This window comes from Syzygium oleosum, unplaced genomic scaffold (assembly GCF_021117445.2).
Source record: "Syzygium oleosum isolate NSW1041296 unplaced genomic scaffold, Sole_v2.1 Sole_v2.32, whole genome shotgun sequence".
NCBI lineage: Eukaryota > Viridiplantae > Streptophyta > Magnoliopsida > Myrtales > Myrtaceae > Syzygium > Syzygium oleosum.
In genome coordinates this window covers 2025106-2047381 of record NW_026607516.1, presented here as the reverse complement: position 1 = coordinate 2047381, position 22276 = coordinate 2025106, and the positions used below count along the sequence as shown (strand labels likewise).

Below are 22276 nucleotides of genomic sequence, written 5' to 3'. Positions count from 1 at the left end.
ATATATAGTCGAGGGTCCATGTTCATTCAAATAGTTTCTCCTTCACGAGACAGTTACGACACAATACAATTACAGTTACAAGACATGGATTTCAAACACAAATATTGCAAAGAGCCAAACAATATTTTACATGTGAACTAGGCACATCACATATATTCCATTATTCTGCATCAAGTGTAAATAATTTCATATTTAGTTATCCACTCGGATTTTCATCCGCATATTACGCACATACCCTTTCTATAAGATCAATGGAGTATTTCCCTGGTTTTTTTTTTGGCGAAAGAAATATGCCATTCATATATCAAAATAATACTCGACAAGTTCATAAAAGACTTTCAAGCTTAGCAAATCCACAATAACTACAAAACAAAGCACAATCCGCAACTAGAAGCACACCCTCAGCCTTAAAGAACAGATCTACTACCGTGAACGATCGGCGGTCGATCACCAGATTCAGTGATGAGCACACGCCGAGATCTCCTACTCCATTTACAATGGTTTGCGGTGCGCGTTTAGGTTCAATGTCCTCATCTCCATTACCGTGCAGAGATACCAACATCAAAATTTTGAAAGAACACAAATTAAATACCTATAAGGAGCTGCTGGATCTATATTTTAGAATTGGTTTGAGAGAGTAGAACCCCCAAAACTTGACCTAAATCTAAATCGGGAGAGGAAAGCGGCCTAGTCTCGGAGAGACTATGGAGTCACGGTACGAACATCCTCCTCGGTAGCTGTCGACTAGACGAATGCCCGAACTAGTCTCCATGTATACCTATGATTAGCTGTATAAATTTATTCACACACACAAACTCTTAGAATAAATCATTAGAGAAAAGATAGACAGAGTACTTCAAAAGAGGGAAGAAGGAGACAGAGAGGAAGAGGGGGTAGGGAGGGAGGGAGGGAGGGGACGGCATTGCAGAGAGGCAACGGCTTCAAGAGAAAGGAGAGGAAACCCTAACTTAGGGAAAAGAAAGGAGGAGATCGTTATTTCCCCGGTTTTATAAACCTAAAATGGCTTCCTCATTCTTACTTTAGTCTGCTTCCAGATCGATCCCAAAGTTTTTCATGCTTAAGTTGAAGGAGGATCGGTCTTGTTTCCAATGAAACACTACCATTTCTTTCTGTTTTCCTTTCGGGGCAGTTGCATGGCAAGGATAGGAACCGAATGCAAATCACATGCAGAAGCAGAAGATGTTAACATTAACACGGGTCGTGGCCCCTTAGGTACATTGCTTATTAGTCTTCTCCGACCACACATTCATTTGCTGGAGATTGCATCGACGAAATTCACCGTGCAATGCGTTAGAATTTTAAGAAGTCCATTGAACGATGGCGCCATGTTGGTGAGATGATCCCGACATATTGTTTTAGGCCACATCAAAAGAGAAGCACCTGTCGGTTGACTCAAAGTCAGTCGTTCTTTATGGGCTCGCTTTAGATACGTCCAGTCTTCTTTTCGGTGCGACAGCAATATATATGACAACACTAGCTCTTACTGGTTCGTTCGTAAGATGTCACTAATAATATATGAAGAGCAGAGTCGCAAATGCATTCATGTGTCATCATTGCCGTGTAATATCCCAACACCCGCGCGGACGACTTAGCAAAGTTTCTGTTTGCCCATGAAGCGACGACCTCCACCTTTTTTAATTTTATTAATTAATCTACGGAACAACCAATCAGCGATGGACAGACTTATATATATCGTGCTATATTCTTATCGGTCCATGGGGTAAATATTCTATTTATCTCTCTTACAAACACGTTTTCATCGACTCTTATGTGAATTTACTAATTTTTAGTTGAATTGATAGAAGAACTTTCCTATTAGACTATCAACCAGTTCTAGATTATTTAAGGTCACATATTTAAGGTCCGATCACTGCCCAAATGTTCTCTGTTGGCGCGTTTTATACGGTAGGGAATGTAAAAATATAATGTGGTGGTGGTGGCGCCGCATGAGGACAGCGACGTCTGCCGACCCACATGGCTCGTAATTTACAAAAATGAAAATTTTAGGTGGTGCAAAATAGACTTCCACTGCACTGATTGAGGTGTTGCACGGTGTGGGGAAACTTCCTCTATTTTAGTTTTTAAATGATTAGTTGACCGAATCGCAACGGTCTTGGCACGAAGAATCATATCACCTCACATATATATTCCTGGATATTGCTCGTGATATAGTGAAATTAGACTGACAAAACTTTTCTTTCACGTGAATTTCACCTAAATAACATATACAATTTTTTTAATAATTATTCAAAAAGTCCTGAACTTATTATATATCGGCCAATTCAATTGTAAACTTTTCAATTTGATTAATTCAGGCATAAATCTTTTGACGAATTTTATCCAAAAATTGTTAACGTGGGCACCAGCCGTTCGACATGGCAACCTTTTATGATTGTGTTTTTAAATTTTATGAATTTGTTTATGTTTTTTTTATTTTCTTTTCTTCTTTTTTTCCATTGTTCATTTTCCAGGGAGGGCCGTCATCGGGGCCTCGACAAGGGCCAGCAAGAGCCTACACGCCCTCATTGGCCACTAGGCAAAGGCATCAAGGCCTCGCCTTGACCAGTGGTTAACATGGACGTCGCGGCCCTTGCCTATGCCAGGCAACCAGCTAGTCGCCGGCCATGTATATTCCCTCATTTTTTTAGGACAAACAATAAAAGAGAAAAGAGGAAGAAATAATCTAAATTATTTCTAAAAAATTGTAAAAATCGTCCACGTCAACTTCAACAATGTCACGATTTCCGGCCAAAATTGGCTATAAGGGATACATTGCAAATTTGTCATAAAGTTTAAGGCTAAATTAGTCTAATTGAAACTTTAGGATTGAATTAACTGCAATACAATATGTTTAAGACTTTTTGAATAATTTTCTGGCATTTTTGGAAGTGATTATATGCTGAGGGAATGATAAGCGTAATTCAAATTTAAACATAACAGAATATACGCGCAATCTCTAAATTCTAACAAGAAAGTGATTCCGTGCAATCTTGATTTTTGAGCTAATCTTCTTTGAGGATTGGCGTCGAAGCAATTTTTCCTCTCGCACGCTCCAAAGGCCAGAAACATTACTTTAGTTGTTGAACAGGTTACATCCAACCAGGCCAAAACTGGAATCGTGCAATTGCAACTTTATGTCCAAAGGAATTATTACGTACCCAAGATTGGAAAAATTTCCGGGACCACCGAATACACGCCACAAATTGAACGTTCCATCGCGTGTCTTAACGCGCGTCACCGGGGATCTTGCACCCTATATAAGAAAAGAAAAACTGGCCTTTTTTCATAAAATAATCAAAATTGACTTTTCTTTAACAATAACCAAGCGAGACGTAGCAATTATTTGATAAATGGTAACCCTTTAAAAATTCTTTTCTTTTTTTGTGGTCAGCCCTTTAAAGATTCTTTGCAGATTATAGATATAATCTCACGAATGAACACGTGTTGCTCGATAAATGATCCTGTTATAAGAAATAACTTCGATGTAAATTCATGAAATCGTAACATATCAAACATTTGGCTAAAATTTAATAGAGGCCTCTCTCCGATTGTGCTCGTGATTACGACTTTTCAACGGCGAAATGATCCAAAACAGGGCTTTAACTCAAGTCTCTTGATCTCCGTCGCCCGTCTCTTTCGTCAACCAATATCACCGCGTCAATCACGGTCAATACGAGAGAAGAGGAATCAGAAACCACCCACCTCCTTCTTCCTTCTTTCTCTCTCCCTTCCTTCCTTCACAACCCCTCCCTTGTATATCGTGAAACCACACACCCTCTTTGCTCTTCATAGTCTTCTTCATCTTAGCACTCTTCGTTACATTCATCTCCTGCGTTTTTCCAATAACAAGCTTCAATCTTTCCAAGCGGTGATCTTCAACACAGAAAAGGAAGAAAAGAGGATGAAGCGAGCCTTGGAAATCACCTTGATATCCGGAGAGAACCTGCGGCTCAACAAAAAGCCCGTGAAGAACGCGGTCGTGGCGGTCCGAGTGGAGCCCGGACACGAATGCTCGACGAAACCGGCGCCGGACAGAGGAACAAGCCCTCGGTGGAACGAGAATCTCATCGTTGACTTGCCGCTGCACGCAGGCTTCATTACCGTGGAAGTGAAGTGCAAGAGCTCGTCGGGAAGTTACAAGGTCGTCGGCGGAGCGATGGTACCGGTCTCGGATTTCGCCGGGGATCTTGGCACGCCGGAGGGTTACATGCATTTTCTCAGTTATAGGTTGAGGGATTCTAATGGCGTGCAGACGGATGGCATCATTAACATTTCGGCAAAAATGGCTGCGCCGGCACCCACATACGAGGTTCCTCAGCTGCAGATTGGAGTGCCCGTTGGTTATCAGAGGAAGATGATGGCGGCCGGTGGATTGGTGATCGGAGTCCCAGTTTGTTACGCTCAGCCTTGTAGATGTTAAACGAGAGCTGATCAAACTAAGTTGACCTTTTCTTTTAGATTGTTTTTTCTATTGCTAACACACAACATTGTAAGCACAGTACTTGCAATTGAAAATTTCATGGATTGATAATATATGGGTATGGCTAACATCCTCAATTTGAGGCCGCCCATACTGTTTCTAAAACGTGACATTCTTTCTCTTTTCTCTTCTGGTTTCTCTTGGCTCTCAGTTACACAGCCGTGCTTCAAAACTATTATAGAGAGAGCATCTTCTTGCGTATGTATAACAGAGGCAAAAAGCTTTGGACTAATTTTGAAATGAGAAATGCTTACGTGACTATTCTTAATCGTTGTGGGGTTCACTTTTTTAAGAATTTGGACTTTCAAGATTTGCGAATCCACAATAACTACAAAATAAATCACAGTCCGCAGCTAGAAGTACACCCTCAACCTTGAAGAACACAGTTCTACTACCATGAGCGATCGGTGGCCAATCATCTGATTCAGTGATGAGCACAAGCCAAGATCTCCCACTCCATTTACAATGATTTACGGTGCGCGTTTAGGTTCAATGTTCTCATCTCCATTGCCGTGCAGAGACACCAACATCAAAATTTTGAAAGAACACAGATCAAATACCTATAAGGAGCTCCTGGATCTATATTTTAGAATTAGTTTGAGAGAGTAAAACCCTCAAAACTTGACCTAAATCTAAATCGGGAGAGGAGAGCGACATAATCTCAGAGAGACTGTGGAGTCACAATACGAACATCCTCTTTGGTGGTTGTCGATTGGACGAATGGCCAAACTAGTCTCCATGTATACCCAAGATCAATTGCAGAACTTTGTTCAAACACACAAACTCTTAGAACAGATCATTAGAGAAAAGATAGACAGAGTACTTCAAAAGAGGAAAGAGGGAGACAGAGAGGAAGAGGTGGTAGGGAGGGAAGAAGGGGACGGCATTGCAGGGAGGTAGCGGCTTCAAGGGAAAGGAGAGGAAGCCCTAACTTAGGGAAAAGAAAGGAGGAGATCCTTATTTCCATGGTTTCATAAACCTAAAATGGCTTCCTCATTCTTACTTTAGTCTGCTGCCGGATCGATCCCAGAGTGTTCTTAGATTTCTACAGAACATGTATAGTTAAAATTTGCTAGCAATCTTGTTGCGACAATTCTTCGCACTCTCGATATTTCAGTCACGACGTCGAGAAGAGAAAACGTGTTTTCTTAACTCTTACGAACACATAATAATTGCATACGCTTTTTTTCTTCATCGTTTTGCAACTGTTGCTGATCGCGCCATTAATAATGTGCGATCAGCAACAGTTGCTGATCGCATGTGTGCATCGTTGCACGCGATCAGCAACGGTTGCTGATCGTGTGTCATGCACACGGTCAGCAACCGTTTGCTGACCGTGTGCCATGCATTTTGCACACGATCAGCAACGGTTGCTGATCGTGTGTGTCATGCACACGGTCAGCAACCGTTTGTTGATCAGTGTGCCATGCACATGGTCAGCGCTTGCTGGCCACGTGCATGCGAAATTTTTTTTTTATATAAATAAATATAAACATGTATATACAAATATAGAAGTGCATGATCAGCATATGTGTATTTTGTGAGCATCATATGCACACACGCCCATGACAAAAATTGAATTAAATTAAATCCCATTTAATTTAATTTCAGTCCGACTCATTCGATTGCAAACATATTTGCAATATCGTCTCTTCCATACTACGTCATCCAAAATTAGTTATGGTGTGTGACATCCCTAGGTTCATCACCGAGCTGGTAGTAAGACTTGCACTAACACATTAGTACTCCCAAGAGAATTTATTGTCCCGATCAACCTCTAGGTCCTACAAGCCATGATTGACATCTAGCAATATGTCATGGCTACCCAGACAGTGTGAATGTTTTAAGAACATAATGAACCCGTCGCTTTGGTTACAGTAATTCAATCCCTCCGCCTTACTATGTCCCGATCGAACAAAGACCATGGAATATTTGTCAAGTCACCAATTCGATCATATGCACAAATCTAATTGACATGCACTTTATATGAGATATGAACAGGTTCATTCTCGGTTACAACCACGGCCGAGGATTTCAATGCAGTGTCAAGATTAGATTGCATAGGACATCATTATTGTACCTTGCATATAACAAGGAGACAGATTCCATTTTGCGCACACGTGTAACTTCGTATGTGAAATAATGTAATTGAAAGTACAACTTAAACCCCTAACATGTAACTATTACATGGTAATTTTAGGGCATACATCTAACAAGTGTTTCATGCTTAAGTTGATGGAGGATCGTTCTTGTTTCCATTGAAACACTACCCTTTCTTTCTGTTTTCCTTTCGGGCCAGTTGCATGGTAAGGATAGGAATCGAATGCAGATCACTTGCAGAAGCAGAAGATGTTAATGTTAACACGGGTCGTGGCCCCTTAGGTACATTGCTCATTAGTCTTCTCCGACCACACATTCATTTGCTGGAGATTGCATCGACGAAATTCACCATGCAATGCGTTAGAATTTTAAGATGTACATTGAACGATGGCGCCATGTTGGTGAGATGATCCTGACATATTGTTTTAGGCCACATCAAAAGTGACGCACCTGTCGGTTGACTCAAAGTCAGTCGTTCTTTATGAGCTCACTTTAGATACGTCCAGTTTTCTTTTCGTTGCGACAGCAATATATATGACAACACTAGCTCTTACTGGTTCGTTCGTAAGATGTCACTAATAATATATGAAGAGCAGAGTCGCAAATGCATTCATGTGTCATCATTGCCGTGTAATATCCCAACACCCGCGCGGACGACTTAGCAAAGTTTCTGTTTGCCCATGAAGCGACGACCTCCGCCTTTTTTAATTTTAGGGATATATTTTCTAGAAGTCCTAAAATTTATCACGAAAGTACAATTAGAGTCCTAAAACTTGTAAAAAGTACAATCAAATCCTAAAACTTGTCCAGTTGATTCGATCGAGTCCTAAAATTAATACCGTCAAACTAGGCTAACGAAAAATACTTACGTGTCTTATTTTTTTATTTTTTCGAGACACGTGACAATGATGTGGCATCCAACAAGCGCCACATGAGAAAAAAAATTAAAAACTATAAATTAAATTAGATAAAAAAGCAAAAAGTTAAAATATATATATATTAAAAAAAAAGAGATGAAGAGGCACAACCGGTGGCCGTGGCCAAGCCCTCGCCGTCGCCGGTGGCCGCCACCACGCCGTCCGGAAAGGGCCGGCGGAGGTCGTCGGGCCTTCCGGCCCATATTCTCACTCGGTCCATGCCCGGGCAAAGGCCACTATTTATTAGGGGTCTACAAGCCCGAACACAGGGGAGGGCGAGGGTCGTGCCCTCCCCGGATCGAAAGGCGGTCTCCCAAGCCGTCCCTTCCTGCGGCGTGGCGGCGGCCACCGGCGGGCGGTCGAGCTTGGTCACAAATGCCACATGCCCACGGCTTCCCCTTCTTTTTCTTTTTATTTATTATTTATTATTATTTAGTTTATTTTTAAATTTAAGTTAAATAAAATTTGAAAATTAAAATAAGCCACATATTAAAATAAGCCACGTCAACGCCACATCAATGTTTTCCATTAGTAAATTTGACATGTTAACTTTAGAACTCAATTAGACCAATTGATTTACAAGTTTTAGGACTTAGTTGCACTTTTTGCAAGTTTTAGGACTCAATTGTACTTTCGTGACAAGTTTTAGGACTTCTAGTAAATATATCCCTTAATTTTATTAGTCAATCTACGGAACAACCAATCGCTGCCCATGAAGCGACGACCTCTGCCTTTTTTAATTTTATTAGTCAATCTATGGAACAATCAATCGCTGCCCGTGAAGCGACGACCTCCGCCTTTCTTAATTTTATTAGTCAAATCTACGGAACAACCAATCAGCGACAGACAGTATATATATATATATATATATATCGTGCTATATTCTTATCGGTCCATGGGGTAAATGCTCTATTTATCTCTCTTACAAACACGTTTTCATCGGCTCTTACATGAATTTACTAATTTTTAGTTGAATATCTTGATAGAAGAACTTTCCGATTAGATTATCAACTAGTTCTAGATTATTTATTCGGTTTCTTTTTTCAGATATCAACTTCTCTCCATTTTATTTTTTGTCAAAAGAAATTTCCATTCATTACCAAAATGATACAAAAAAGGATTTATAAGAAATCTCTAAAGTCACCGTAACAAGGCAAATCCGTAGAGCTCTAAAACAAACCAAAAATCAGAAATCAAGGTATATCATCAGAACATAGTTGATCGAGATAATTATACGCTCGTCCTTCAAAAAATAGATTTGTGACCGCAGCTAATCGAAAGGATCAGCGGCTGATCACCGAATCACATATCATCATCAATAATGAGCATATGATGGGATCTTCAAATTAAATTACGACTTTACCTTTCGGCGGTGTACGCCTAGGTTCGGCGTCCCCAATATCATCACTATATGGAGACAACATAAACATGTTGAACAAGTTCATATTTGACACCTGTGAGAGCGAGTCTTTTAGCAAGTGCGAGACGCCAAAACTTTGAACAAAAACAAATTGAACAAAGTTGAATGAGCACATATTTGACACCGAAGCTGTTGTAAACACCAATGAAATTGGAAATAGTGTACTTATTCATTAAAACTCCTAAATCTAAAATTAGATCAAAGAGAAAAGCTTTCAGACCTAAAATCGGGAGAGCAAAACTCCCATATCTAAATCTAGATCTGGAGAGTAAGGAAAGCAACAAGCGAAAATAGAAGGAAAAGCAACTAAGGAGACGAGGGAGAGATCTAAGTCAAATCCCTCCTCTCTGGAAGTTGAAGAGACGAAGAGATGCTAAAACTAGAGAGAGGAGAGAGGAAGGGAGGGAGAAAGAGAGAGAGGCTTATCGCAGTATTTTAGCAACTTTTTTCTCTCAATTATGTAGCCCCATAAAATAGTAGGTAGATTAGGAAAACCAAATAGTAACTGACTCCAATCAGAGCTGGTATTCGAAAACTGTAGTTGATAACTTAACCGGAAAAAAAGTTGAAAAACCACTTAAGTTGAAGCTAGTAATTTCGCATAAGAGGTGGTAAATGCAAGGCGCAATTAAAAAAAAGGTAAATCTACATTGGCAGAAGATGAGAATGAACGCAGAACGCGTGTTAGTAACGTACGAAGAAAAAATCTCAATTTTACGTGGAAACTTTTATAACATCAATGTTAATTTACAGTAACATAATTGGTCAAGTATACCTGATTAACTGCATTTGAGTGAGTCCTTTACCGAAAAGGACCTAACACAAGCATGAAGACAGTCTGTTTGTCATATGGATTACGTATGTTAGCACTAGCGGCACGTGAGAAAGCAAGTCAATTATATACGAAAGCATTTAAAACTCCAACTCGGATCTACAGTAACATAATGGGTGGGTTATACCCTTAATCAGCGGCATTCTAAACTTCATACGAGCGGTAAGTCCTGCATCAAGATGACAAAAAGTATGCGCTCTCGTGCACGGAAACTTGCAGGTAAATAACATGAACAAGCACTAGGACAAACGTGGGAAACATCGAAGGGGAATATTATTTAAATGCCCGAGAATGTACAGAACTTTCTTCGGGTCAACCGACTCCATCCATTTGCTCGACGCTGTCGTCTCAAATGGGTTCCGGAATTTACCCGACACACAAGAAAACATTTCCCCGAAAATTCATCAATTTCATGTTCCAACCAATACCGCTAGTACGATTTCAACAATTTTGAAATCACTGCTTGACCTTCGGGGCGTCAAATTGGTAGAAAGCTACACCAAAAAGGACCGACTTTGGCCCACATGGTTCTGTGTTCATAACTAGAGTAATACACGTTCCTTGAGACCGAGTCATTCCATGAATTCTTTAGGGTTTTTCTAAACAAGTATACAGAAAAAGAGAAACCATTTCTAAAAAATTTCAATGAGCCGATTATATGTTTAATTAGCGTATTTCTTAATACTTTATCTCGCGCCTGAGTTTGTCCTCGAGAGCATGATACAGATTTGGATATAACGGGTAGGGTATTATGGACGGATTAAGGATAAGCACAAACTCGCGACGTGGCCTTTGATACCATATGTTAGACGGACCAAGTCCCGCAGAGTTTAAATTCAAGTCATCAAACAGATTAGTTGACTCCTTAAATTCTTAAAACTCTATTTTTGTGGATTCTATTTTCTCATGTAATTGATTTTCTTATGTTAGGAAGGAAATTTGGAAACTTTCTGCCGCAATACAAAATTTTAATTAACTAAATTTTGTTGTGTTTATGACAGGATGCTAGAACATATAGTATAAAAAAACATGTTTTCGGTAAGAGTAAAGCTAGGTATACTAAGAATTAGCCCATTAAACTGATATAAAACATCGTTGTTTCAATTTTACCGTTTAATTTCTAAATAAGCCTGACAGTAATGCCACAACTTCTAACATCGAATGGGAAATATATAAAGTCCTACTATCTGAATCTTTCTAGACCTTCCACTTGCTTCGGCTCTCATTTTGACGCTTCAATGTTAGGTCAAGTCCCCTTGAGCGTGAATGTCAAAACATCTAGATATCAATGACTCACCTTCTGGTGTTACGAACTCTAATTTGGTACAAGTAGATAAGAACAAAGCAAAATGAAAGATTTATGTAATTTTTGTGTATTTTGATACGCCATAATGAAGAGTATATAAGCCTATTTATAAGTTTTATTTGAAAACCATCTAAGAAGATATAAAAAATTTCTTAGATATATGCAACATCACGAGAGAATTAATTGGAATATTAAGGAAAATATTCCTAAATATCTCTAAGACAATTTATGTTAATAAATTTAAATTCGTTTTCCTCAAATCCATAGGAATATAGGAATCAGACCCGACTTTTTGTCCTCTCTTGTCGGCTTTTTCTTTGCTGGGGTTTAGCCGGAGCTCTTTCCCTCGGTCGCTTCGTTTCGTACACAGGAAACACCCTTTTGCAAGTTGGAAAATTCCCCGAGCAATCAAAGTATATAAAAGGACAAAGGTTGCATCTTATGAAGGTTCATCGTGACAAATTACCATTCTTTCGATTTATTTAATTAGGGTAGATTCTTTGATTCTAACAATCTTCAACTCCAAAACACACGCCAACGCGCAGCTAATGCTTGCACGCGTCATCATCCTTCCCGATCGACAACAATCCGTAAACTAAGACCAATCAAAGTCTTTTCTCTCTCTGCCTCCCACTCCTGCACACAGAAAAGTCAACCATCGACTCGATTTGCACCTCGTTGGACCGCGTCAACTCTGTCGGAACCACGAACGAACCGGACCCTAAGATAAAGAGAAACAACTCATCTCCTTCATCGCCATTTCACGCCTGTTTCCCTTCCAAACACGGGGGCGCGTCTCGTTATATAAACGCTCGCTCATCTTTTCCATCCTGCGCCAACATCGATCCCGTCTGTCTCGTCTTCACATCCCACGTTCTGATATTTTACGTACTCTTGAGTTGACCCAACGTTGCGAGTAGAGAGAGAATGAAGCGAAGTTTAGAAGTCACAGCCATATCCGGCGAGGACCTGCGATACCATAAAAAGCCATTGAAGGATGCCATCATGGTGGTCCGAGCGGACTCCGACGACCACTGCATGACGAAACCGGCGGCGGAGGAAGGTACGAATCCCAAGTGGAACGAGAAGCTCAGCTTGGACGTGTCAATGCATGGGGAGTTTATTACCGTGGAAGTCCACTGCAAGCGGTCATCGTGGCGTGATCATAAGCTCGTCGGTGGAGTGAGAATACCGGTTTCGGATATTCTCGGCGGCCTTACGCCGGAAAATTATGTGCATTTTCTAAGTTATAGGTTGAGAGATAATTATGGTATACGTAATGGTATTATCAATATTTCGGTGAAATCGACAACGCCGGCATACGTGATGCCGAAGCCGCAGCTGCAGCCTGAGTTGGGAGTTCCGATGGGTGAAAGAAAGGTGGCCGGTGGCACATTAGTGACCGGAGTTCCGGTTTGGTTTGCTCAACCATGTAGATATTAAAAACAGACCAAAGTTACCAATACTTTCCGACGTTGGCCGAAAATATGTCCTGTATTCCTAATTCTACTGATATTTCATATCGCTTTTTACGAAATTTTTTGTGATTTCATGTACCATTATCAATAATCCTCTGTTTCACAGTTGTGTGTGTTTGGATTGAAAATTTATATATTCCGAGTTCTTCTATGAAATATATATCGTTGAAGAAAAGACATTGATTTTTTCATTTAAGTAGTCGAGTGGCATCTAGTCCAGTTTTCGCGTACCTCGACTGATCCAATTGCCTAAATGATCTTAAGGACACAATTCCTCGTATCTACCCAATGCATTAAGTATTTTACTCCTAGAGTGCTCTCAACAAAATATTAACCCGCCAGGGGAGTAAATCTCTCGTCTTATTAAGAAAAGATATTGGTGATCGTAAAGATACTTCTTTCGGAGAGACCAACATCGTAAAATTCTGTCTTTCATCCACATGCACAGAGTACAGCTCTTTGCACCCGAAAAGAGCGACCTTCATTCGACAAGATTACTCGTGGTATTGAACGAAAGAAAAATTGTTGTGGCGTCGTTCGAGGAAAAGAAAATTTCCTGTGCAAAAAAAAAATCACATGAAATCAGGATGCATGTAATTCTGGAATAATTACCACGTCAAGATATGAAGTCGATGGCGATAAGTTCATGATAGGAACGTGAAGGAAAGAAAGGTAATGAGATCGAGATCCAGTCATGAGAAGTAAAAAAAATAGAGAGGAAAATAGCAACTGCATGCAAAGGAGCTTTGTTTTCATGCATGTGCATGCATTTCGTGGTCGAACTGAATGGTGTTTGCCCGGTTTTCTCCCTTTCCACAATACGCGTATACTTCGTCAAGAAACCAACACCGGCGTCGACACGACAGACACTTCGACCAAGTCGAACTTCTCGCCGAGATGATATCGGATTCCAAGCCAATAAAAAACTGTAATCGTCGTACATGGACAAGCTACAGATGTCAGATTCTATGCCCAAGAAGAAACCTCGAAATTGCCTTCTCGACTTCCCAAATCACCGTCATTAAGTCAAGCACATGGATTTACAGCATTCATAATGCAAGCTGGTCCAGAAGATCACTAGCTAGGCTGTAGAAGCTAAGCATCATTATTTCGGGCACATAACTATATGAACGGATTTGGTTGTCTGATAACTCGACTGTTTTCTTTCCTCGTTGTCTGAGCCAACTAGATAATCGGGTATATACACGTGTCACGGCCCAGAGAAATGGATCGTTCTCGAGGTTTTCTGAATGATGGACCGTGATTGATTTATTAATGAGCAGGCGGACCTCGAAGGATTCTAAGTCCTAAGGTTTTCTATACTCCTGGGGGCGGATGGTATTGTAATTGTATCCTCTTATAATAAATGGAGGTAGATGGTAAATGGGGAAATGCGATCTCCACTGCTAGATCGAGGAAGGATCTACGGATACGGTCGAGCCTGTACTTGCATATAAATGGGTTTCCTCTAAATTTCTCTCTCTAATATCATTGTGAGTGAGTGTTGGAAGGTTGAATTGGGAAAAAAATTCCTGAGGCCGCACGGGTAAAGGAACGCTAGATCAATCAACCCGTGACACATGTTTGTATGTTCTACAAAACACATGGATCCATCGTCTTCCATCACTTGGATTTGTTGGAGTTCATTCCACATCGGTTGTGGAATGGAGTAGTGATCTCGGTTTATAAAGAGCTAGCTTTTGAGACAAGAAAAGCCAAAAACCACCAATTACTGATATCAGAGTCCGGGTTACTAACAAATTTGGACCCAACAATCACTCGGAGAGAGTTGTTGGTGCTCCGACCTAAGTCCGATGTATGAGGGAGAGACTATTAGTATACCTGTGACAAATTTACCCAAAACTAATTTTTTTTTACCACCAAAAACCCCAGACTGATACACTTGTGATGAATTTACCCTCCGTTAAATTGGATTAATACCACGAAAAATCATAAATTGATAAACCTGTGACAAACAGAGAGGTAAAACCCCATAGTGGAACACCCGTAAACTGTCACATGTCATCCAACTCAGCAATTTGACGGTAAAATTTAACGAAAACTAAATGAAGATAAATTTATCATAGATATATCAATTTAGAGTAAATATATCACAAATATATTAATTTAAGATTTTTCATGGTATTAACCCTTTCGTCCCAAAAAGCTAGTCTCAGATTCATCAAGTCCCTAATCCAAAGGAAGGGGCACCCAATCATTGGCGTACAAGAAGCGGAGATGGAAGAAGAAGATGAAGGAAGAAGACAAGAAGAAGCGACAATTTCGCCTCGTCTTCCACCGGTTGGAACCGAGACAGGTAAAGGAGAGGGCTGATAACGAATCAGAGAGGTGACGGCGAAGAGAGTGTGTGTCAGCAATGGAGACAGAAGCGAGGGGAGAGAAGAGAAGCGAGGGAGTTCCGAAAAATTTGACAATGTGAAATCCATCTACCACACGCGTGGCGATCAATGAATAAGCCGGCCCCCATGGTGATATGGACGGCCCTGCCCAATATTTTCTCGGAGGAGTTGTCGTCACTCTCGCCAATCATCTTTCTTTTCTTTTTGCATGAGAAGCTTGTTTAATAGCTAAGTAATGGAATATTCCGTCGCTCTTACACGAGTTCATTTGGGAAAAAAATATTTTCATGCCTGGCAACCGCATCGAAAGATATGAAAACTGATGTAAATATATATATTTTTTTAAAAATTGGGTATTTGATGAGTATCATTCGGTGTCGACGTAATTAACACTCACGGATTCGAAAATGCTTCACGAAAGCTGTGAACATGTTTCTTAGGTATATAGGTACTAGGAATAGCGTTGTTTTGAATGATTGTTGGTTGAGGTTTGAGATTTAAGTAAAATCATCAGCATATGCTAATTCAACAAAGCACCAGTGGTCTAGTGGTAGAATAGTACCCTGCCACGGTACAGACCCGGGTTCGATTCCCGGCTGGTGCAATCTCCCGAAGAGCTGTGACGACCTGCGATCGTGACCGTTGATTCAGTCACGCCAACTGATCCATCTGAGGATCAAACGTCTCGCAATCCCTGAGCTCTTCTTTTCCCTTTTTATTTCTTTTTTTTTTGGTAAGGCCCTTTTTATTTCTTTTTGGTTTTGTTTTTGCTTTTATAGATAAAAAAAATTCCTTTTATTTATTATAAGGAGCAGTGCTAGAAATAATAAAATTTTACCAATTGAAACATTAGTAAACATTTCAATACATTCTAGCAAGGTAGTACGCACCCTTCCAGTGCTCCAGCTCGTGCTGAGACTCCAGCATGATCCACGCGAGCCCCGATCTCAGTAAAATAGACAACAGTAATGGGCACTTTGTGTGTAAAGAAACCAACGAAACAATATTCTAAAGGAAATCCATTGACGACACTGACTACTACTGAGCATGGAGCAATCCAAAATACCTAATCGACTTAAACAAAATCGATCGAAACTACAATCGATTTAAATAACAAACCTATTTAGATGAGTTGCTCTTAAGAGATACGAACAAATGACAAATCCGTACAATAAGTACAACTGACGCCGACGATCCAGCAAATTCGGGAAAATAATTAATGGAAAAATTTTGGAATAACGATTCGAAGTGTGATCACATTCTCAAAAGAGGATTCAAAGTGGATCTTGTTTCGAATAAGGATTCGGATTGATCAAGTCAATCTCAATTAAGGGCCTAAGGTCACCGGCCGACAATTTTTTTTTCTAGTAGCTAAAACAATATGCGGGTAAAATTAAAAAGAAAAAGAAATCAAACCAATCAATTCTTAGATCTGGGAGTTGAGCTCTGCCACCAATGGCGTCAAAGCTCTAGGTGGAGTAAGAAGGCCATGGAAAAAGACTGCCATTGGAGCTGCTATGAGGTTGGAGTGAGTCTGCGGATTGAACAAGGTAATCGCAAGAAGAAGAAGAAGAAGAAGAAAGGAGAGATTGATAGGGTGAAGAGACTTGACAATGTGTTTTGAGAAATGGGTTCTCCATATCTTCTGATCTTCATTGTTCATTGATGTTGTTGTACTCAAGAGAAAAATCTCATTTCTTCTTTTTTCAATATCCCATCTTTTGCACGGACGCTCGCTGCATTTTGATAATCCTCATCTCTTCACGCACAACTATTTTCATCTGCAATTTGAATATATTTTTTTTCTTTGTTAGTTTTTCTTTATATGTTAATCTCTTCGCGCATAGGTCTCTTTATACCCTTATTTAAAAATGATGTAATCACTTGAAGCCCTTATATATATATATATGCTTAAAGCCCCTCTTTTGAGAAAATCCTAATCAACAGATCGCCGTCGACCTCTGAGGAAGCATTGGCCAAGATGAAGAAGAGAGAGTGATTCATGTTGAGGAAGAGCGTGAAGAAGCAGACGAATTGGACTGATATTTTACATGAATTTATAAATTTAAAAATGAGGTTCTCATAAATTTTTCCATTTGAAAAAAAATATATTCATATCTTGTAAGTGCACAAGAAAATGAAAAGTAATTTCATTTATTTTAAAAAAAATTGGATACACACGTATGTATCTTAGGTATATAGGTACCACCGTACTAGGAATAGGGTTGATGGCAGGTTGATTTGTTACATTTAAATTATATTTATTTCGGATACAACTCAACAACGCACCAGTGGTCTAGTGGTAGAATAGTACCCTGCCACGGTACAGACCCGGGTTCGATTCCCGGCTGGTGCAATCTCCTGAAGGGCTGTGACGACCTGCGATTCGTGACCGTTGATTCAGTCACGCCTACTGATCCATCTAAGGATCAAACATCTCGCAATCCCTGAGCTCTTCTTTTCCCTTTTTTCTTTTTTTTTGCATTTATAAACAAATTTCCCCTACCATCTTTCATTGTGCTAGAAATAGTAAAATTTCACTAAAAGTTTTCTTGGCGAACGCAATTGAAGGTAGTTGAATGAGTAAATAAAAATTTGAGGCAGCCCAAGTGGTTATTTTATTCACTTCTCCAATCGAAACTTCAGTAAACATTTCAATACATTTCATCAATCTGATACAAATGAGAGGAAATTGCATGCAGCAACATGACCTATAATCAAATTGATGAACCATAAGAACTATCTAGCTAGTAAATCCTACAAGGATACAAACCCTGTTTCCTCCTCACTCATTCTCTCCATTTGATTTCCTCCATCTTAAGTACTTTGAATGGAGACCGAAGATCAAATCAGCATCTGTTTGATGCACATACAACAGACCTAATATGGGGCCAGCAAAGTGACTTTAAAATTTTAGCCATGCCCCTAAAGGCTACAAGAATTTAACGATGCATCAGCGGGACGATGCGGGAAGCTTCCAGTTGCTCTTGGTCGCGACGAGAATCTTCTCCCTCGCGTGGGAGCCAGGCTCCTGCTCGTGTACGGTGGCCGACCATCTGACCGCGTCGGCTACACGAGATAATCTATCGACTACTTCAGGTGAATCGCGAATTACAACTTTTCCTTCCGGTCGCAATATCCGGTCCATCTCCACCATCAAATCCACAAGGTGACACCTGAATGGAAATCACAAGGCAACAATTGTTCAAGACGGGCAATACTAAGAACATATAATGAAGTGACTAAGTATGCAGGATGGGAGGGATGGCTGATTTGATCTTGGATACCTGCTCTTGCCTGAACTTGGATCTTTTGTCAGCGATTCTATGCCAGCGACATGGATAAAATCATAAGTACGAGGATAAGTGGAGAAAGGTTCACACCTACATCCAAAGATCTTCGAATTAAGCTCAGCAAAAATGCCCCTTTATTAGGGAACTGTCAATAATTTACAGAGCAAACAGGAAAATGAATGACAAATCAAATTATCAGCCAGAAATTAGTATAAAGTTGACAATGATATCACCACATCATAAGAATTTGGTTGTTAAAACTTGGGCAGGTGAGATATAGACTGTGCAAGTCGACAAGAGGACTATTTTTGCAGTTAGCTAGCAGCAGATGTCAAAGACTCAATTGACAATTGCCATCTCACAAGCATCATCATATAAGGAGATGCACTACGAGCTACAACTACATGCCTGAAGCATCTTGCTTTCTAGTGTCAGTCTATCAATGGGGTGGAAAATTGTCATGATTTAGTAGCAAAGTGACAAATTTTGGACTTCTTTTCCATCACTCGCCCCATATAATATGCATCTCTATCGCAATAGTTCCAAATTGAATAATCAAACAGTGAACCAAGGAAGTCACGAGAAGCGCGGTCATATTTAAGAAGGGCAGTAAGACAAGGTGCCAATATATCTCACCAATCATGGTACACTCCAGTTAGTCCTCTGTCATAAATTACACCCAGAGTTGATGGCTTGCGAGCAGGAACAACGTTCATTACCCAAACAGGATCAGATGACAATGCTGCTGCAAAGCCTCCAAAGAATGCATTCATGTCCATTACATTTCGAATTGCTGGACTTCCTAGCTTCAAGTCCAGTGAATTCTTATAGTAGGCCACCCTCCTTTCCCATCGTCGAGTGTCAGCCTCAAAAAGGTCAACTCCATTTTTCAAAAGCTTGGCTCGCGCAGGAACTTTAGTCAGCCTCTCTGGCCACTTCGGAATCATTCCAACTGCATAATCCCCCTTCACTGAACTTGTCCTGGCTACACACTTCTTCAACTTGAAGTACCTGAATAAGGCATATAAAAACGAGTGGCCAAATCAAATTTTTTAATGCCAACAAAATCTGAAAGCAATTAGACCGCAGTAGAGGTTGCAAACTCAGAGTCAAGCCACGATCATCTTGCAAATCTCCAGAGAAGTGCATAACATACTTTGGACTTATGTCTCCTAGAGACAACCCATAAAGCAAGCGACAGCGATTAACATGCACTACTCGGATTCGCCTCTTTAAGTGCCAAACCTGATCTCAAAAAGAAAGCAAGCAAGGACAATTACCATGCACTACTTGGATCGTCGGATTCATCACATAGTTCAAGCCCAAATTCATTTTGATTGGGAAGACATGAATCTCCACCAGGCTTTTTCCAGATCACAGTGTTCCCATCCACAGCAATCAGATCATAACACAATGCCCTTGCTACAGCCTGGAGATCTGCCCACTCCTTGTCCTGCTTAGGCCACTGTACAGGAGGGCCAGAGATGACCAGGTATCCCCCAGGGCGAAGTAACCGATCCACTTCAATGAAGTATGTGGCATCTGCAAAGCAAGATCTTCTCGTATTAACAACAAGCAGTGGGAGAAGGAGAAAATTTGGACAAGAATAGTAAATGCATATGATGAGCAGAGAACTCACTGTATGCCGTAAATGGGATCAAACATCGGGAGCAATGAACAAAATCAAAAGAAAAGGCGGGAAAAGGGAGCCTCCGAGTGCCAAGCATGGCAACAAATGCTGGTACTCCTCTCTCCAGAGCGAACTGTATTTGCGCTTTGTGTGAATCTCTCGGAGCAAACGACATTGTTAGAATTCCTTCACCGAGCAGCGATCCTCCAAAACTGGCTACCTAAATAAAGACATTCAATTAATTGCAAGTAGACATTCGCCACGAAGATATGGAATCGGACATGGCAAAGTTTTTCCCTACCCCACATCCCATGTCAAGAGCAGTCCTCAGAGCTCCACCGGCTATAGGAATGTACTGTTTCAATTTTTCGATGTAATGTCCAGCTCCATCAGGAAACATTGTGCCACCCCCCGGAAATATGAAGTAAGGACCATCTGCTTTCATCCATCCTTGATGACCTTTCCTGTCCGCTATTTTATTATGCGGCATGTTGCTGTGCCATATCTGGAGTGACAATCATAGAAGGTCATTCACGAGTCCCAATAGTGCGCCACAAAACTTGCGATAACAGTCGATACCCACATTCTTATAATGGAAAAATAGGGAAAACATTACAGAATAAGGGCAACATCGATCTGCGGCGCCAATATTGGAATGAGCAAACCGTTATAGACTTTCATAAAAAGCTAACTTGAGGTGACCAAGTTGTCCGTCAGATCCAATTGCAATACACGCAATCTGGCAAAGGTTTCAGCTCATCAGTTTGAGCGAGTTATGAACTTCCAATCAGCATGACAATCCAAAAAGGGCTCCTGTTTCTAGCTCAATGACCTAACTCGCGACGACAATTAATGAGCTAAAACGAAATGAGCAGTCGATTGATTCGACATTCTCCGCCCTCCTTATTATCTCTGCACGGTGTGGTAAGCGACGCATCCCTAATGGCCACCGGGTACAGATCTCGTCTCCCATTAGCTAGCTGAAGTAGATGCTCGCAACTTTATAGATTTCGAAGCAACGCGAAGACGAGCTCTCAACGGCTAAAGACCAACCTTAAACAACTATCCAACTAAAATCTAACCAACTATCTCGAAATTCACCTTATCCAAGCTGGCGGGCCACTGCACCGGAATCTTGTACCCCACCGGGGGAGGGACCAGGCAGAGCGGCGCCTCCTCCGGCGGCGGGCAATGCCTCTCCCGGTAGAAGTTCATCTCCCTGCTGAGCTGGCTGTTCCGCCTGGGATCCTCGCAGGGCATGTGGTCGGCGTAGTCGCCGGGGCAGGGCTCGATGCGGCCGGGGTACAGCCGGCCGGACTCGACGGCGGCGACGAGGCGGGCGTGGTCGCGGGAGGCGAGGAGGAGGGACTGGCGGCCGGAGGCGGCGAGGGAGTCGCCGAGGCGGGTGAAGACGAGGAGGAAGAAGAGGGAGACGAGACCAAGGAGGATGGCGATCGCGAGGTCCAGGAGCTTCCACTGGCGAGGGCTCCGCTTCGACGCGGGCAGGCTCAGGTGCCCCATGCCGGGAGCCTCTCGCCCAATTCCGGGCACTCCCTCGCTCGCTTTCTTCGCCGGATCAGACGCCGCCCATGGGTCGAGCTCGAGCCGTCGGAGTGGATTTCTGCCGGCGATTGGGTCGGATCTGATCAAGCGAGCATCGGATCGAAGAAGGAAGGGAAGGAAGGAAGGGAGGAAGGGAGGGAGAGCGAGCGAAGTCTACAGTTATGAACTGCAACACCTGCACAGTTGCGGGCTGTTGATCCTCGGGGAGAACGAGGGACGGTGGGGGAATTTCGATGAGAGTAGTGGGAGGGAGGGGCACGTTGGTAATTTTATGGGGCTCGACGGATCCACGAAGTAGAGCCGAGAGATTTTTTACTTTTTTTTTTCTTCCCGGTGATTTTTCTTTTCGAGTAAAATGTGAATCGCCGGTGAATTTCGCAGCACATGAGGATTAATTTGTTTACACCGACAGCGATGGTTTGCTTCTTAAGGGGGACCGTCCTCCTCAATAGGAATGTGCCAGTTGCATCCAGAAAAACAAGAAGAAATTGTTCAAATTGATCGTGAGAGTTTACTCGAACTAAATTATTACCTGTGGAAAGTTTCCAACCCCTGATTTAGGTTGACTTGGTACCATCAGACAACAGATATGCAGCAACCGTAAATGGGAAGTGACGATGATTGGTTTTCTACCCACCCGAAAGGAAAACGATGGTAATCGAATCGCCACTTTACTCTTTTTTTTTTTTTTGGGTTGATTAATTGCCACTTGACTTCATTCATGTTTTTACTTCGTCGTCTTTTCTTGTAAGGACGCAAGATAGTGGAAATAGTTTAAGGATGTCGTGCTTGCTTATTTCGTTCTTGATCAGAAAGACTCCTTACAGTTGCCAGAGAGACTTCGTCGTAGGCACGACGAAACGCTGTAACACCGAA

The 22276-nt window shown here is 41.4% G+C and overlaps 3 protein-coding genes and 2 non-coding genes across 5 annotated transcripts; 4 read left to right on the top strand and 1 right to left on the bottom strand.

The window, feature by feature from the left end:
* The first annotated feature begins 3721 nt into the window (after window positions 1-3721).
* Window positions 3722-4606, top strand: LOC115685443 (BON1-associated protein 1-like). Its single transcript, XM_030610520.2, has one exon. The coding sequence runs from the start codon at window positions 3923-3925 to the stop codon at window positions 4439-4441; it is 519 nt and encodes a 172-aa protein (XP_030466380.2). The 5' UTR covers window positions 3722-3922; the 3' UTR covers window positions 4442-4606.
* Window positions 4607-11857: 7251 nt separating this feature from the next.
* Window positions 11858-12632, top strand: LOC130135419 (BON1-associated protein 2-like). Its single transcript, XM_056304625.1, has one exon. It carries the CDS (start codon window positions 12004-12006, stop codon window positions 12517-12519), a length of 516 nt encoding a protein of 171 aa, XP_056160600.1. The 5' UTR covers window positions 11858-12003; the 3' UTR covers window positions 12520-12632.
* Window positions 12633-15447: 2815 nt separating this feature from the next.
* Window positions 15448-15518, top strand: TRNAG-GCC (transfer RNA glycine (anticodon GCC)). The gene has a single exon. It is a non-coding gene; the product is annotated as a tRNA-Gly (tRNA).
* Window positions 15519-17199: 1681 nt separating this feature from the next.
* Window positions 17200-17270, top strand: TRNAG-GCC (transfer RNA glycine (anticodon GCC)). Its single transcript has one exon. It is a non-coding gene; the product is annotated as a tRNA-Gly (tRNA).
* Window positions 17271-17508: 238 nt separating this feature from the next.
* LOC115685445 (probable pectin methyltransferase QUA3) lies at window positions 17509-21637 on the bottom strand. Its single transcript, XM_030610524.2, has 7 exons — window positions 20939-21637; window positions 20139-20342; window positions 19847-20057; window positions 19488-19749; window positions 18844-19218; window positions 18202-18297; window positions 17509-18090 (listed from the first exon to the last, which is right to left on the bottom strand). The coding sequence occupies exons 1-7, from the start codon at window positions 21356-21358 to the stop codon at window positions 17868-17870; spliced, it is 1791 nt and encodes a 596-aa protein (XP_030466384.2). The 5' UTR covers window positions 21359-21637; the 3' UTR covers window positions 17509-17867.
* Between the last annotated feature and the right edge of the window lie 639 nt (window positions 21638-22276).